Genomic DNA, 18,176 nt, shown 5'->3' with positions numbered 1-18,176 from the left:
GGGCAGCCAAGCATGGTGTTACGGACTGTCAAAGGCTCACCAAAAACTTTTAATAATCTTTTTGGCTTCTTGATTCCCTGGGAAACACACAGAGATGTAACAGTGACTTTCTTCTTGCCAATGCGCAAGAACTGGGCTAATCGCTAAGATAAAACTCTAAAGACTTAAAAGAAAAAGAAAAAAGAATTACTGCTCATGGAAGAAAAGATAAAAATATAGTTGAATGCTCTTCTTATATTTCCCCATAACATTGGTGTTAGAGAGGAACTGGCGCTGACTAAAATGGGAATCAATTGGAGTGATTACGATGGTCGTTATCGTAACTTCGCTGGTGCCAAAAATACAGAAACGTGTCTGGATATATTTTGTCCCACTCCACAGATCACTCACAAAAGCAAAAATTATTCAAAAACGTTTGGTAAAGACCTTGATGTAAAAGAAAATATCTCCAAATTTTCCAGTGAAATTGTTAGCTTTATTTTAAGGTAAAACATTTTGTTTCCACATCCAGACTTTCAACAATTGTGTCAGCAGACACAATTGAGACATTTACTGTTCGTTACCAAAATATTCATAAACCAACACAAAGTTTGCTTTGAGTGTCGGGACATAAAAGGGGGTGAACGATTATATTCCTTCCACTTCACAAACATTTTCTACTTCATGTTGGTTTATCACGTAAAATCTCAGTAAAGTACATCAACGGGACAGTATACTGTAAAATTGACTCCCCCACTCAGCTCCTTCAGACTAGCAAGCAGCAATTAGCAGACACTTGGTGGAACTTCGCACCAGCTGAGACCTTCATCCGCTGCTACTTGGAGAAACGCTGGTAAAAATGACGTTAAAGGGTTAATATAGGAGCCATGTTGCAATGACTTCCTGAAGGCGGAGTTTCAGAAAGAGCCGGAGTTTCTTAAAGAGACAGAGGCCCAATTTCAAGGCGTTATGATGTCAGATTTTTTTAAAGTCATATTTGATATATGTACAACACTTTTTATAACAACTGATGTTAACATTGTCACTTGATTGTGCTATGAAATGAGACTGAGTCTGTAAAATACTTAATACTGCCGCTTTAAAGTTTGTGGTTCTAAAAAATAATTTTAAAAAAAAGTTAATTTTGTATTTAAAGAATACTTACAGACATATAAACGCATAGAGACTACTTTACCTTGTATGCACAAGTTACTTTAAAGCTCTGTTTATTCTCTCTGTTAGCGGTTGTTTGTGCTGTCAGTATCTTGCTGCGTCTGTAGCTCAGTAAGATGCTTTCTGTGTATTTTCCTCTTATTGCTGCTGTTTAATTCCTGCAGTACTATTTTTATCCTAATAGCCCCTGGCGCTGATGGTGTCACTGAGCCGCAGGGCTTTGTGCACTCTCAGCGGCAGGCTTCTCCACACTTTCCGCCCTGCATGGCCACAATCCTTGTTGCATGCCGACGTCAGGACAGCGAGAGTCTTCATCATAAAAACAAACCTCAACTGCAGCCTGCTTCCTGTCCTCCTCTGGAGACGCTTCAGCGTCCATACTCAATAATAACACGACAGTTTTCTCCATGCTTGTGCAGATTTATTAATTTGTTTGCAAATGTTAAAGTTTTCTCCCCCACATCTCACAACGCCACGACGCTTCCTGACCCGGGCGTGTGCTGCAGGGTTTTCCAGGATGCAGGTTAAGATGAGGATGTGTGGAAACTGCAGTGCAGTAAACATGCAGAAGCTGTAGATTTTTTTTTTTTTTTTTTTGAGGCAGCAGTTACTTTCGTAAGAGGAATTAGACTGCAGGTTCCTGCTACTCTGCGGCAACAAAGGGGGGGACAGGTGACGCTCTTGTACATCTTTAAATTTCTGTCTGGTGTATATATTTCTCCCTAACCTCAAAACATCCTGTAGTTTGCTCCTGGGGTGTCTGTCTTTTTGCAACATTATGAAATGCTGCATATGCAGAGACCTAAAAGATGTCCTAATGAGCTGCAAGACGGTGGTGAAATTCAGTAACAAACACATGGAAGAGTCCCCGTCCCGAAAAAGCGAACAGTTTAGAAAACTAGAAATATGACAATTCCATTGATACAGGTCCGTCAATTTCTGATTTGTGGTTTTTGTCAATTTTTGAGACTCAAATAGTTCTTTACCAATTTATGGCTGAATTAAAGATCTTGTTGATAATAACAACATTATTCAGGACAGAGACAGATTTCACAGTTGACCTGATTGTTAATCAGTGAGTTAATGCAAAAAAAAAGAAAACGCCCTCTAACGGAGAATGCATCATACCTGAGCATTAACTGGTCTCACACAATATAGCATGTGTGAAGGTTGTTAGCGAAGAATGAAAACTCAGACAGCTAAAAACATTTTTAATAAAATCAAAGGAAGCAGAAAACATTTAAGAAACCTCTAGAAACGCAGCAGACATTTTCTACTGTGGCATTTTCTGCTGCTCATTCAGACTGATACCTTTATACAGGAAGTGAGACTCCAGCAAATATCAGAAATATTAACATACGACTGCAGTGATTCCTCTGCTTTATCCTTTTGAAGACTTCAAAGGGAATATAATATTGTTATAAGCAATGTCTACCTGACCGCCTTCAATAATATTCCTGTCAGAGGATTGCTAATTGTGCTGTTGTTTATTTACCTCTTTGCCGTGGTGCGTTCACTGACCATGCAGACCAGTCCTCCATAGTAACTGCACTCAAAATCCAAATTCTGCGTGACACACAGATTTTGAGCTAATCTGTTTCTGCTCAAAAAGGCTAGAACATGGAACCAAAAAAGGAGCGAATCAAGATTTTTATATTCAGCTCATTTAATATTTTACAAAGTTCTGTTCAAAAACTTAAGTGTTTTCTGCTCAGTTGAACAGCGATCCATATGATAATGATGCATTTTTGAGATTGGCATTTTTACAACGTTGACCTCATGATTTTCTGTATTCGAAACAATGGATTTTCAAAGAAGACTCGTGGGATTTTTGGTAGTTGGTGGGGGTTGGTGGGAAGTGCATATGAGCATGTTCTACTGAAGACAAGACTCAGCAGAAAAAGTGAGCACTGTGGTAAAAACAGAGGCAAACTGAAAATGTCAAGGGCATTGTGCCAGAATAATGTCTGAGTGGTCTGAGTGATGGGACGTGCGACAAAGAAAAAGACGGTGAAAAATGCCGAAGCGGAGAGTGAATCATCCTGACTGCCACCTTTTCCTGTGTTCTCCGGTAATACGCACATTATTTTCTCTTATCTCTGATTATAGCAATCAGTCATGAATTTTCTCTAAAATGTTGCCATGAATGTTAAGTAAAGACACAGCGTACGTATATATGCAGGTGGACTTTTTTTTTTTCCTCTGCTGGATTTCTTAAGCGAGCAAGCCAAACTGCTGGAATCCAGTTTTATTTTTCTTTTATTTTTCTACTTTATTCACTGTTTGGGATAATTGTCATTTTATCTGACATGTTTGGAATCAATGAAAGCTTACAGCGATGGGCTTTAAAGACTGAGATTGTCCTTTTGTTTCCAAAATTACCCTAGGAGACCATTTTATTTCGTATTTACTTTCAAGAAGAATGCAATGTCCTATGTCAATAACACTGCACAGCACATATAGCAAAATATGTTTTATCAGCTGAACAGAACCATTATGTCACAAAAGTTGTTTTATGTGTTGCAATACTCAATTTTTTGTACTCATTATTGTCAATATAAGCTCATTCCTTTGTATTTAGCTTCTTAATTTATTGCAATGTTCCATTTGTTGTGCTATTGGGTTTAGTCCTCTTAGTTCCTTCTGCTTACTTTGTATTTATCATTCAGTAAAACTTTCAGTTACCTTCTGCTTATCTCTGCACTTTATACTGCAAACAGGACATTTGAAAACAGCCAAGTGTTTTCAGGTTTCAACTGTCTGACCCAAACTATTCCTTCTGAATACAGAGAATTGGTTCTCACGCTCAGGAAAAACCAAAGACCCTCCCAGACTCATAAACTATAACAACTACAACAAAGTGGAACGTGTGCACCTAATTTTTGCTTGTGACCATTTTAGCGTAAAATAAAAGTGTAAATATCTCATAATTTTATCTGATGGTTATGCACACAGGCTAATGTAAATGTCTGACCAAAACTAAATGACATATAACCGGCTCAGTCCAGAGATCTATGGGTTGTAACACAGCAACATCCTGATGTCATTCTCTGTTTATTCCTCAACCAATGCTTTCAGCCTTTGCAGCCTCTCGTTCAGGAAGTCCTGTCGACGTTACAGATTTGCCTTCATTGCATTATTGGATTATTGCAGCTAATGTATTCGTTGTTTTCTTTAATTTTACAGCGTTATGGCAGCTTATGGTCAGCAGGACAATCCTTAAGGTTTGACTGATCATTGCTTCTTCCCCTATAAACTCTTACTTGAGCCTGTGAAACAAAGAAGGGGTTTTATTAGAGCATGCTTAAAGTAATTTCAGCTGCAAATCCTGACGCAGAGTTGTTTTATAGATCACTCCTGGCTTTTGTTAGTGTTTTTTTTTCAGAGAGGAGGCTACAGAGACATAAATCGACAAATGTTGAGCAAAGCTGAAAATGTTGTGTTTGAAAGAGAGATCAGAGGAGAAAAGAAAAAAATAGACCCAAATATCCAGAGGGACGTGTCCGTTCGTTTCTGCACATACAGGGTTTCCATACAGCTACAAAAATGATGCTGTGTAAATGATAATGCACAATCCTCACACCTAACTTGGAAGAAAGCCTGGCAGGGTATTGAGACTGACAGAATCGGCTAAACGGCTCAAACAATCACAACATGGGACTCAGAGTTGTGGACAGACAACCGTATGAGGTGATGCACAGAGAACCTCAGAGGAATGAAAGTATGGAGACATGAAGGTCTTTGAATGCCAACTCCCTCGGCAACCTGCGACGTATGTCACTTGACAGTGAACTTAAAGGCATAACGATATATATATATATACATATATATATATATATATGTAGATATATATATCAATCCCATCCGCACTGAGTTACTCACCTCAGCATGCTGAATGCTTAACAAAACTCCAACAGCACAGTAGTTCAACTTACTTTCCTTAGTTTATTATTTATTATAAAATTGTTAATGTATTATTTATATGATGCTATGTTTCTGCTCAAGGCAAACAGATGATCAAATCTAATCAGGATTAATAAATGATGACAGGAAATGAAAAACAGAAAAATTAAGACGAAAAAGCCACTTATTCTTGAGCAGGACGGTTTCCAAGTTAACAACACGGATGAAGCGGTTCTCTGTTTTAAATTCTCTCAGGGTTTTGCATTAGGCTCTGTGAACTTTCAAAGTAAGCATTTGCCTCAGTTTCTTCAGAGACCGAGGTAAAGTAAAACCAGCTTGATGCGTTTTAGTCTCCTTTGAGCTAAAGGAGGTGTTGTGAAACGTGAAGAGGAAGAAGATAATAAAAAACAGGAGGGTAAAAGGGAGGGTGACCACCACTTCGGTCGAGTCGCACACTGCCATTGCCTGTCAGCAATATCCTCATCTGAACTTTTACTGCAGAGCAACCTCCCTGTAATCTTAACACACGCCCAATCACTAATCCCACAAAATGCCTTAAAATAAAGTTAAAAGCTTCCCCAGCAGCTTAAAGTGTTGTGAATGCTCTTGGTATACCTGCACTGGGGACAATTGTCAGGTAAACACAAACACGTCTCAGCTGCTGTGTTAAGAAGCAAAGGTCCGGAGCACACATGACATAAAAGCATTAACAGGAGACGTTTGGTGAGACAAATCCTTGGGCGATTGCTGCGTCCGTATTGATCAAAAAACCTTATCAAAGCTGTGCAGATGTGTTGCGGAAATTCTCTCTGGTGGGCTTAGAGATAGCTTATCGGACCACCGAGCTGGCTAATTTTGTTACATTTAATCCTCACGTCCTACGTAGCACTGATCTAATCATCATCATCATCAGATGGATCTTGTCTTGTCTCAGGTTATCTGAAGGGTTGAATCTGAATAACACAGATAGAGATTTGTAAAGTGTGCATGGGTTTAATTGTTTTGTCTGTTTCCTGCAGCTGCGGCTGCTGTTGCTAAAAAAAAAATCAACCAGGCCCGGTAGATTGACAAGTAAAGATCCTATCCTGCTGTTCTTCGCTGCCGCTCCCTTCCTTGTCGTCGGGACTTTTACTGGTAGATAACTGCAGCTTAATTAAGATAATAAGGTAATCCATTAAAAAAACAAAAGAAAAAACTTCCCTTTCCTTCTAAAATCAGACTCATCATTTGACGCTTTGATTTAAAAGCATGTGGATGTAAATATTTTAAATCTGTGCACACGTTAGCATTTATTTTTTTCTCCGTCTGACGGGATTCTCTGCTATTATCTCTGTTCCCACTGCCTCTGGACTTTCATCTCTAAAAGTGCTGCCGCTGTTCGTCTTTCTATCTCTTCTCTGTCATCTCTCTCATTGTTCTGAGCTGGAGGAAGGAGAGAAAAAGATGCCCTTTCTGGAGCGCACAAGGCAATTAAAGAGGCAGGGAGGAGCAAGGGAAGTAGCAGGACTGGTGAAGATGGACTGATTGAAAACTGTGTTTCCTGCTTTCTTTCCTCTATTAGATGCGTGCAGAAGTCACTCTAATCGGCATAAACCTGGACAAACCCTTTTTTTATTGTTAGTTTAGATTTAAAGTTCAGTGGGGAATATTTTACCTATAATGCAATGTCTGTGTTTTTTTTTTTGTTTTGTTTTGTTTTCTGCTGTTTGAAAGTGTCAAGAATAAAAACTCGAACACAAAGTAGAAGTGTGCGAAATACCGTCTCGGTGTCGATCCAATACCAAGTAAATACAACACCACTGTCACCGATACTGATACCAATACTGATACTGGCGCTAAAACTATGTATTCTTGTTTGATATCTCATCAAACTTCTGATCATTTATGTGTTTTTTCCTTTTAAAATGAATTTGGAATATGGAGAAAGTTTATATGTGTCTGCAAAAATACTTAACACATCAACACCCTAAACAGAGAAAACAGAAAAACAAAACTTTTGAAAAACAAACTATTTGTGCCCTTTAGCATTTGAGAACAAATCAAAGCAAAATCTTTTCTTTTTTTAGATGGAGTTGAGAAATTATAATACCCCCCAAAAAATAAAAATAATTCAAGAGAGAATCTGAAACTAAAGTGATACCAACTTAATATTGATATTTATACTTTGGATAGAGCCACCCATCTCTAATGCAAATTATCTTTATAGTCGCCTTCCTAGAGTGAATTTTTGCCTCTTTAGATTTATTCAGATTTATCACTCTTTTTGTGTTTTTTCTTTTTTCAGCATAGACGTCATGAAAACCATAGACGGAGTTGTGGTGGGAAAACTTACCTGTGAATAGCACCTTAATGCACTGGTCATTATTTCATTTCGTTACTTTTAATAAATGCTTTGTTAGCTTGTCTGTCGTACGGCAGCAGTAGATCTCAGTTGAGGAACAATCTGTGGAGGGCAGAAGGAGAAAAAGCTCCAAATAAGACCACATTTTAAAAAGACAAAACTAAAATGAATAGTATTCAGTTTAACAGCATCGCATCACAAACCGAACTGCTGAGTTTCCTGCTATTTTAGTGGACATGCTGAAATAATCCATTAGTGTCTTTAAAAAAAAACAAAAAAACTCTGCATGCCCTTTTAAAGGCTGAGTGTTGTTGATCGACATGAACTTTTAGTGGCACCGCCGTGTGAGATCTCACAGCTTTTAAGCACATGTTTTGCAGCTGGGGGAGAATTTGCGTTGGTGTTCGGTGCAATATGTTTTTGTACAGCATTTTTCAAAATGCCTCCATTTGGTTGGAGGGTTTTCCCCTCTCCTTCCTCCCAAGGCCTTTGTTAAGTTACATGTTTACTTTTTAGCTTCTGATGCCGAATTGTGTTACGGATGCAGAAAGGTTTTCCTTCTATGACTCATCCATGAAAGTCGTATTTGTCTGCAGCGCACAGCGGTGAACTCCCACTGCAGAGACTCTGAACGTCTTCTGCAGTCAAAGTTGTGATTTCCAGCTCCGGGAACGGCTGACCCAGAAAAGGTTCTCCGTCCTCCTGACCTCGTCTTGACCTTCGACTTTTAACTGTTGACCGAGATCTCTCAGACACAAACTCATTTGCTACCAGTTCATAAGTCGACGTTGTCATCTTTGCTGGGATTTTATTTGCAGAGTCAAACAAGAACCTCCTAAGGGAATTTAATTGCAGCTTTTTATAGTAACTTTTTGTAAATGCATCCAAATACAAACCTTAAAAAGAGGTTTGTATTTGAGTAAAACATACTGGTAGGTTTGAGTGTCCTGCCCTAATTGTTTTTAGAGTCTAGATACTCACCATCCAATCTGACTGAGAATAAACAGCTTGCAAAGGAGAGTGAACAAAAATGTCAGTTTGTGGATGTGAAGGTGCCTTAGGGAAAATAGCTGTAATCTCTTCTCACAGACAAAAAAAACAAGAGAGATCTGCTTTTATGTAACATGCAATTATGTGTTGCATGGCGATCTTTAGTGAAGAATCTTGAAACAGAATGACACGTAGTTTCTTGGATGGAGTGGGCAGCTCAGCTGTGAAAGACATCGCCATCATCCAGAGCAAAGACCGCCGATGCTGCTATAATTCTTCTGCGTGTGACAAGTGGGAAGCTTGAGTTATAAAAAGAATCCAGCTTCTGTCTCAGTTTAGAAAGCAAAGAGCTAATGTTAACCTGTCGCCTTCGAAATGCTTTGTGTGCAAGTCAGTGGGTCCGTGAGAACGCTGGGTCTGTCACAAAAGTTAAGGGGTTAAGGTTTAGTGTTGTACACCCTGTTACCCACATGTTTGTAATTCAATCAAAACAAACAAAAAAGTTTTCCTTTTGATTTATTTTTGGAGTAAATGGCGAACAAAATCTCTACAAGAACAGAACAGTGTCGTCAGCGTAAAGACGTATCGACTCCGGCATGCTGATCGGTGCTCCTGATAAGCTCTTCGGAAACACTTTTAATCCCATAAGCCAGTTTGTCTGGCTGTTGCGACCTTTACGCGCCGAGCGGCGTCCCCTCCACCTCCAGATGAACCCTTTACTGTGCGCAGTGTTTTGTTCATGCCAATAATTCTGCGTATTTTGTGTGGTCAGCCGTCAGTCAGGCCGATTATCATATTCCTCATTACGAGGGCAGATGTCTTGTCAGAGAAAACATTTGTCTCCTTGTCTCTCTGCAGCAGCAGAGCCATTTGTTGGTGTTTATTGTCGGAGGCGGGAGCGAGCGAGGGAGGGCTGGTGTCACCTTTCCTTGTATGCATGCGTCGGTGTGTGCGGCATAGTAATGTTTCGGCGTCCTGCATGCCAAAGACTTCTGTTTTTCTTATTACTCAGAGGAAATGCGTTAGTGGCTTTTGGGATCCTTTATCACGAAGGTTATCAATGCATTGTTGAAGGCAATGTCTGTGTGGACGTTATTGATGGTCGCCCAGCATTTCCTCCAAAGCAATTACATTTGTTTTTGTCCATTCTGACACTCTGCCCTTCATCCTCCACCATATACACTCATTATTCTCAGCCCTGATGTCCTTTCATGCAATATCCCTTCTAATTAATTCCCCCATCTCACCTCCACTTCCAGATGAGGGCCAGACAATTTGCTACAACCCTCCGGAGCTGGCGGGCCAGCGGTTGGCGGAGGTCGGCATGCAGCTGCGGGCGGACTGCCACCAGGGTCTGGGCTACTGGGACTACCTCTTCTTCATCGCCATCGGCTTCGTCATCTTCTCGGCCGGCACGGTGTCGGCCTGGGTGATGGGCGTGCTCATGGTGCTGTACGAGCGCTACAGCAAGCGAAAGAGTGAGGAGCTGGACAGTGAGGACGAGGACGAGAGGGGGCCGATGAACGGGAGCGGCGGAGGAGGCAACCAGGGCAACGGGGATCTGAGCAAACCCAACATGCAGGTGTGACGGTCCGCTGCGGAGAGGCGTCCGGAAACGCTACTTGAAGGGAAGATGGACAGAAAACGGAGGAGGGACGAGTCAACGCCGTGAAACTGCTTGTCTCTTCTTGTTGCAGATTTAGATATCGCAAATGCTCTTTAACGTGACGAAAAGTGGGTGTTCTAGTGTGTGTTGGCGTGCGTGTGTGTGTGAGAGAGAGAGAAACAATCAGAGACAGCAATAAAGTTGCCTTTGAGCTAGGAGAACAGATTGACCTCTGAGATTATTGAGAGAAATAACCCTCCACATACAACCACAAGTTCCTCCATGCGATGTAAAGTGCTCTTTACCAACACCTTGTGTGAGTGGCACATCCAAGCACACGCGCACTTCATTCAGAAAAATAAAGGTAAAATAGGGGGAGATTCACAAAAAAAGAAGAAGAAAAAAAAGACCGACGCCTTAAATCTGCCACAGTCGAAACAGGGAAACTTGTTTATGTCAGTGTTTAAACGGTATCTTCACTTGAAATAGTCAACATTAGCTGTTCTGTGTTCAGGACGAAATCTGTCCACATAGAGCAAAAGGTCATTTTGGGGGCACATAATTAAACAGATAGAAAACACAGTAGTGTGATTGTACATAAAAGAAGTGACTCACAACTCACTGAAACACAAGCAACGCAGAAAGTTCAGGGACCCGCCGTTCAAAAGTCAACGCATTCTGTTCTTCATTGAGGCTGCTGAGATCAAAGCAGCCTCGGAAACTTTCCGTGGGGATCTTAGAAATATTTCAAACTGTAAACTTTTCATGGGAAATCACGAGGATGAACTGGAAATTTAAGGAAACCACATCACATACGGGCATGAATTTTATTTTATTTTTTGTAACTAAATTTCTATTAATTCCCATGAAAAGTTTCTAAGTTTGGCAACCGTATTTCTTATGTCAAACAGGCACTTTGTTGAGGTTTTTTTTTTGTTCTTTTTAGCTACAAGTACTATTGGAGATTATTTGCTTAATTGGTTTTGTAGTCTTTTTGACTGACAGCTGGTAAGAGGCAAAAAAAGCTGATGCAGTCTTCTCACACGAGAAATATTAGCAGAATTAATTGTGTGACATTTTTTTGAATGTAAAAACATCTTGGATTCTAAAAAGCTTTGCCGGTTTCTAACAAAACAGCTTGACACCACTTAAAAACCTCGTTTTGGGCTCATCTTCCAGGGTGCTTGAGCTTTGTAGACTGAAGCCTCAGTGCTCTTCTCTGCTAGGCGTGATTACAGGCTCCCGCTTGTTCCCGAGTTTCGAGTGGCCGTTTGAGAAATTTAGGCTTAGAGCACACTGCGCAGTGGCACAAATTGTACGTGACTTGGAACATGTCACCTTGTTTGAGCTGAGCGTTATGAAATCGTAATCTTTCTCCTGCGGGACTTGCTAATGCAGCAGAATCACAGCAGGAACGTCAGAGATGCAAGAGCAACACCCCGGCAAGTTTTGAGTGTTCGTCTGCCTTATTTAGAGTAAACAGGACAATGTTGGTTGCAGCAATACTAACATTGTTCTGTCATTGTTTCCTTTAACAATGACAGAACACTGATTTCTTCTCACAAGATTTTCTTTTACAATGGAAGATTTTGTCTAAAATGGCAGACAATCCCACATTTGTAGACTTTGGTCCCTCACTTGTGCAAGTTGTCCAAGTCAGAGTTGCCAACTTTTCAGCTGTCGGTAGGAACGATAATAAAATCTCCTTAATTCTAATGAGATTTGTCTAGGCAGAGTTAGAAGAAAACTCTGAAACGTGAGAGTTGGCAACCCTGCAGGAAGTCGTGTCTCCGGTGACCCAAGGGTTTCATTTGGCTGATTTGTGGCAGGTTTATATGGTGCATTTGATTTGTACTCAAATGCTGGAATCATATAACTCCAAATTAGGACTCCAAGTACACATTCAATAAATAGGCCATGCATGTAAAACTAATTGAAAGTCACAGCAATATAGTGGATATCGGCATTCCCTTGTCAGGGACCAAAGCCAGCCGCAAATAGTTAAACTCCAGGAGTGATTGAGACCCCCTCTAGAAACGCTTGGCTATTTTCACAGTTCAACACTAAATATACCTCTACGTACAGGGGAAACCATTTTAGCACTACCACAGAAGCTAACATCTACAGCGGTCTTCCTTATTTCAGCTTTCTGGGGTACAGCCAACCAGCACCAGTGAAAGTAAATGCAGCTCCTGCATTGGCTGCTTTGCAAACGGCAGCCAATAGCATGTCAAGTAGCAGGTCACCCAGTTAATCCAGCTTCCCGCCCTGCAATTTCCTTTCACGTGTTTTAGATGTGCGCCACAAAAAAAAAAAAAAGAATACTCAGAGTTTCTGCGAATAACTTTAAGTTAGGTTCCACAGTAAAATTGGTGAATCTGCAAAAAAGAATTGTGAATAGGTGGCAGTTCACTTGTACATCTGATGATTCCTTATCGACTTAAATCCGTATAACAATGTGAGAGACTGTAATCGGTACACAATATTCCAGTCCAGGACTGACCAGTCCACATTTGCATTATTCTGCTTCTAAGCCGACCCTAAATATTGAAGATTTTAAACTATCTGATGCAGCCCAGACTTGTCGACACAACTTTTTAAAAGTCTGTTAGCTCTGATAGGAAAATGTGAAGCAGGTTAACATTAAAACTATTTCTGAAGTGCTTAAAAACTTTTTGTATCTTGCCTCTGTCAAATATTCTATTTTCTAGTGAGTACTCAAAATGCTCCTGAATAAATATTTTACATTATGTGTAGGGTTTGTCAATGTTTCTCTTCAATTCTTCTTCCGACGAGTGCTGCATAACAAGGCAAGTCTCAAACAGATTTTTGAAATCATCCATTTCATTGCTAATACCAGTAGATCTGCTACTACAGCCCTGCTTTAATGTTTATGTTGCAGAATGTGCTCCTGTTACATTTCCCTGCAGACAGTTGTTAGCACAGCAACAGCTAGCAAATCTGTCTTTGTTTTCCTGCTGCCTACTGGACCGGGCTCAGCCCAGCTCTGAAGTCAATTCCAGAACCATTACTGTTGCACAGATCTTTGTTCCTGGACATATTTTCTGGTTTGGTGTCAATTTACTGCTCAAGCTTTGTCCCCTGTAAAGGCAGACAAAGTCTTCCTTTGGGGGCACCAAGTACTCCGGTGACCTGTGTATTGGCTTTTCTTTAGGTTTCACTGTGAACCTAAAGATTCACCACAGTGCAGCAACCATATCTAAGACGCTGGAGTTATAGAAGTGGGACAGATTCATGGTGGCTGCACATGAAGATGGTAATCAGACGGATTTAGTCAGTCAAGCACTTAATGATGACTTTATATGATGTGACTGGTCTTATCTCCTGGTTAACCTCATGTTACACTGAACATACAAGGCTGACAAAACAAATTTAATTCCTTTTAGTTTTTCCTTCTTTAAATTTTATTTTTTCTTTTGTCCTAAGTTTCAGGCACATTTTATTGTTAAAGAAAGTGAATCTCTTTTTGGAAACAAAGGCCATCTAGTGTTTGTGATGAGTGAAAGTCACTGAGGAGACATGCTGGCCCACTCATCTTAGTGTACATTTTCTAATTAATTTGAAGGATTTAATGCGTGAACATTGTGCAATTGGATCTAATTTAAGTTTGGACTTTGACACAGCCACCCCAGAACCTTAGTTCTTGTGCCTTTGTTTTAGTTTTAGTCAGAACTGTTCATAGTTGGCATTTGTGCTTAGTTTCACTTTCTTATTGTTAAATCCGGATTTTTTGCAACATCTGTCTTGGACTTTTTAAAACCATTACCACTGAAATTTAAAACCCTCAACTCAACAGAAAAGTCCAAACTTCATCCAGCCAACTGGCGATAAATTTGTACTTACCCACGAGAAATGCAAAAAAGCTAGTCAGCAGTGAGTTAGTGGTAGCCTCAACTATCTTGAGTGTCACGCAATGAAGATGTCAAAACATAGAACATACAAAAGTATGACAAAATTTAAGACCTGTGACTAACATATCAAAGGCAAACGTATTGCTTCAAACTGAATTTAAGACCTTAATTTTAGATACATAAATCTAAATTGAAGACTTTTAAGGATGTGCGGATATCCTGTGAATCATGTTTTATTAAATGAGTCGAGTGAGGCCTGCAATGTGTTGGGCGTTCTGCTTGCTTCTTGTGGGACCTCTCTGAGTTGTCAATGTGCTCTTGAAGTAATTTTGATAGGCCAGTCACTTGTGGGAAGATTCACCACTGTTTTATGTTTGGTTCTCATTTTGGTTCTGCGTTGTCCAAAACCCTTTAAAACGTGATGTCCTTCCCAGAAAGATCGATGTCCGCCGCTTTACCGTCATTAAGATCGAGGCATGATTTTTTGCTTTTTGACATCTCTCAGCCTACTTCATGTTGTCAGACAAGTTATATATAAGTGAATGTATTGATTCTACAGATTTGACCATAATTAAGCGTGGGTGTTGTTTGTAAACATCATCTTAATTGATAAAAAAAATAGGTCACCAACCCGTAGGAATGTGCTTGTTATTTTTGACCGCCATAATCTTTGTCCTTGTGGATCTAGAATGTGACAAAGAAAAAGCAAAAACAGAAGAGATCTGTGGCCAATACGTTGAAACAACAACATTCAAGGTCACCGTGGAACACCAAAAGTGGAGTGTTTGTTGGTGCGCGCGCGACTGCGTCTGTTTAATTGGGTCAGAGCGATCACAAAGCATCTCTGCGAGCAGCATGGGTGAATGATGTATGGATGGAAGACGATCAAAAGCCCCTTCGCTTCCACTCTGCGTCGCCTCCAGCCCGTCCGTCACGGGTAGGAGTTCGGAGATGATAAACGGCAAACTTGGGCGGGGAGAAGAGTGCGGACAATGTCAGAAGTGTGAATTCTTTCCGAACGACACGCTGAGCCGTTTGAGAGATTGATGGGCTACATTATTGTCCTTTGCTGAGAACGTAAACGCTTAAAGGATAAATCTCAAGAGAGCTCAATGCGTGTGTCACTGAGTATCTGTGAACACATGCAGGTGTATATTTATGGCTCCGGGTACCATCTTTTGATGCTGATGCACATGAGTGGCTTCAGATTTATTTACAGCTGTGGGTTAACTAGTCATCAGGGTAACACACCTTATCCGACACAAAGTCAAGCACAGGAATCAGCTCACTGTCTGCTTTCCACACACACACACACACACACACACACACACATCCAGCACATGCAAAATGAATCTCAAGGGCACAGTTAAAGTCAGAGCCGCGGGCCCGAGAACATTAACACTCCTGTTTTGGTCTCTCTTGCCATGCATTGCTACATCCTCTTATCCTCCCCTCCATCTTCAATCTGACGCCGTCATCAGCTTTAACACACACACACACACACCTGTACTCATAATTTGCCTCTGCTAAATCTTTACGCTGTCATTATCAGATCGTTTTTGTCAAAGGGAAGCTTAAAGCGCCGTCCGTCCGTCTTATATTACATCACAATCATTTGGCACACAAGGGCACGACCTCTCAGCCACAACATGCCGGTACTTATCAGAGGACAACAATACTTCCTGTCTGGAGTGCGTAACTATTTTTGGTCCGATGTACAGCGGACAGAGAGCGGCTGTTGCTTGCGTGCTATAGGTCAAAAACTGCAAGGGTTTGGCAATGGAAGCGATTTTTAACTGGTGCTAACATGTCGCCGCACCGAACAGAGGACAGAGTAAAAATACAGCGGACGTTAAAAGATGAGGGTTTGTGTTTGTTGACGTGTAGAAAGTCTCAAACGATCCTCTGAGAAACACATCTTTGGTCGATAATCGATTTATAGAGAATTTGAAAAACTCGTGGTTTACAGGTCTAGTTGAAGCGAGGTTCTCCGTAATAGGCATTTTCCCGCCAAAGCAGTTCTTTACTGGTTGATTTACTTTTACAACCCGAAAGCCAACTTGACATTACATCAATCAGTCAATCAGATTTGTTTGCATAGCACATTTCAGCGACAAGGCAGTAAAACTTGTGAAACCAGTAACAGAGATTACATTTTGTCCAGTGTCTTCATTAAAATCATCAATACGTTGATGTAAATGTTGCCATTATTATGGGACATCATTATAAACGTCTCATCCAGTAAATACTTTGTGGAGGATCATGGTGCAGGAAGACATTTTAATGTTATTAGTGTCAGTAAACAGATGTCCTTATCTCATTATGTTAATATATTAACACTATTTCACAGGTTTTGTGAATGAACAGAGAGATTTATTAACACCAAGCGATGATAAAGATGATTTTTATTAGGAAGTGAGTTGTAAATGGTCTCTATGGATTCACTGATTATTTGTGAGTGCATTGACCTCCTTAAGCTCCATGACGAGCGATTAATTTGATTACTTGCTAACACTAAAGGAATATGTTTTTAATTTTTGTTTTTTTGTGCCTAAATGAATAAAGACACTAAAAGGCCTATACATATTCCACAAGAACTGAGTAGGGCTGGGCGATATGAACTTACATTTTTATCACGATATTTTGTGGTACTGTTGTGATATCGATAAACGTGACAATAGGAACTATTTATTACGGCTTTTCTTGGTTACTGAATGGATCTGAAAGCATGACGCAGCAACCATAGCCCCACAAACACAAATACTGCTCTTGAAGAACACACCCATTTGTAATATGTTTTTTTTTTGGACACCAGTCGTGTGATTTGCAACAACAGAAGGTAGTAAATGCATTTAACCATATTTTTTTGTTTCTGAGCACTGCAGCTCAAGGCGTTTTTATGTTACCTTTTTACATGAAAAACAGCCATTTTCTCCAGTTACCGTTATGAAGTTTATGTCATTTTAAAAAAAGTTAGCCTGTTGCAAACCTAGAGCAGTAAATCTGTTAAGCACAGCGGGTGTTTAATCCGTATTTTTACTTTAGTCTTCCACCACTGTGTGCATCTGTTAATAAAAAAAAATAAAATAATTTAAAAAGTCTTTGAAAATGACCTATCATGAGACACAATGTTATATCAGCGGATACTGACTTTCTTCACCTTGCAGAAGACCAGTCCCACCTTTTACCAGTCATTCTGAAAATATCTCCCCTCACTGAAAAATGCCATTTTTCTAACTCGAGAGAAAAATAACATGGCTGACTGTCTTATTTAAAGGAATATTGCATATTTTTGAGAATTAAGAGCACAGCTTTTGCTGCTGAGGAATGAAAAGGTGAAGTTGTTGCTCAGTCAGTCACTCATTGCTGAGGGTGTTGATCTTTGCCTTGATCCAAGGAAGTGATGAATGAGAGACAGGGGCTGCTTTGAAACCTCTCCCCTCCACTCATAATCTCTTAACACATACTGTGTATGTGCGTGCATGGGTGCGTGGCGCGTGTGTGTGTATGTGTGTGTGCATACATGCAGGAGAAGATATCATTTCACCTGCTGTTTAGAACTCAGAGTGCTGTGATGGCTCGCTGCTAAAGCTGCAGATTTCATACATCCTTTAAGACTCCTACTGTCCTCCCTGTAGGTGTGTGTGCGCGTGTGTGTGCGTGTGTGGGTGTGTGTGTGTGTGTTTATGTGCGGGATTTCTGACACAGAATTTGACCTTCTGTACCTGCTGAGAAACAGTCTGTTATATGTTTTTTTTTTCCCTCTCCCTGTCATTTCTTTGAGATTTTCCTTTAGTTTTGTACGTGATGAAACATGAGCAATAAAAAGTTACCGAATAATTCTGGTTTCACTGAAGCTGAGTGTCGGAGTCCTGGGGGCTTTAGAGGGACGAAAGATGTTTGGTTAACTCCGTGACTGAGTGAGGGAATCCTCTAGCTCACAACTGTGAAATGACTGTAATGTAGAAATAAGTGTTTGGCTAAAATCGCATCTATAGTGCCTTGCAAAAGTATTCATATCCTCTGAACTTTTCCACATCACTCCGAATTATTTCAGTAGGATTCTCATCGACAGACCAACAGCAGTGCATAATTGTAAAGTGAAAGGTAAAGAATACATGGTTTTACAAATAAAAATCTTAAAAAGTATGGCATGCTTTTGTATTTGGCCTCTTTTGCAAAAAAAAAAAAAAAAAAACCCAGACTTGGGCCATATGTAGAGGCCTCAAGGTTGACTAGGAGTTTCTGTTCTGGCCTGCTATTCTTATGCTTTAAAGTCCATTTATGAAACGCTAAAGAAAGTACTGGCGAG

At 40.3% G+C, this 18,176-nt stretch overlaps 1 protein-coding gene across 2 annotated transcripts in view; it reads left to right on the top strand.

The window, feature by feature from the left end:
• The window catches only part of lrrc52 (leucine rich repeat containing 52), a 36,981-nt gene extending 19,277 nt beyond the window's left edge, over positions 1-17,704 (top strand). The window contains exon 4 of one of the 2 annotated variants that reach the window (XR_003596826.1): positions 9,646-9,705. Coding sequence is in view for 1 of the 2 variants with exons in the window: in XM_028027368.1 (XP_027883169.1) it covers positions 9,646-9,974 (329 nt within the window). In the remaining variant the exon portion in view is untranslated. Of the gene's footprint in view, positions 1-9,645 lie in introns of both variants that reach the window. The other variant, XM_028027368.1, reaches the window with a different exon arrangement.
• The last annotated feature ends 472 nt before the right edge of the window (positions 17,705-18,176 follow it).

This window comes from Xiphophorus couchianus, chromosome 9 (assembly GCF_001444195.1).
Source record: "Xiphophorus couchianus chromosome 9, X_couchianus-1.0, whole genome shotgun sequence".
Classification (NCBI taxonomy): Eukaryota; Metazoa; Chordata; class Actinopteri; order Cyprinodontiformes; family Poeciliidae; genus Xiphophorus; species Xiphophorus couchianus.
The sequence above is the reverse complement of the archived record's forward strand: the minus strand, read 5'-3'. Positions and strand labels throughout refer to the sequence as shown.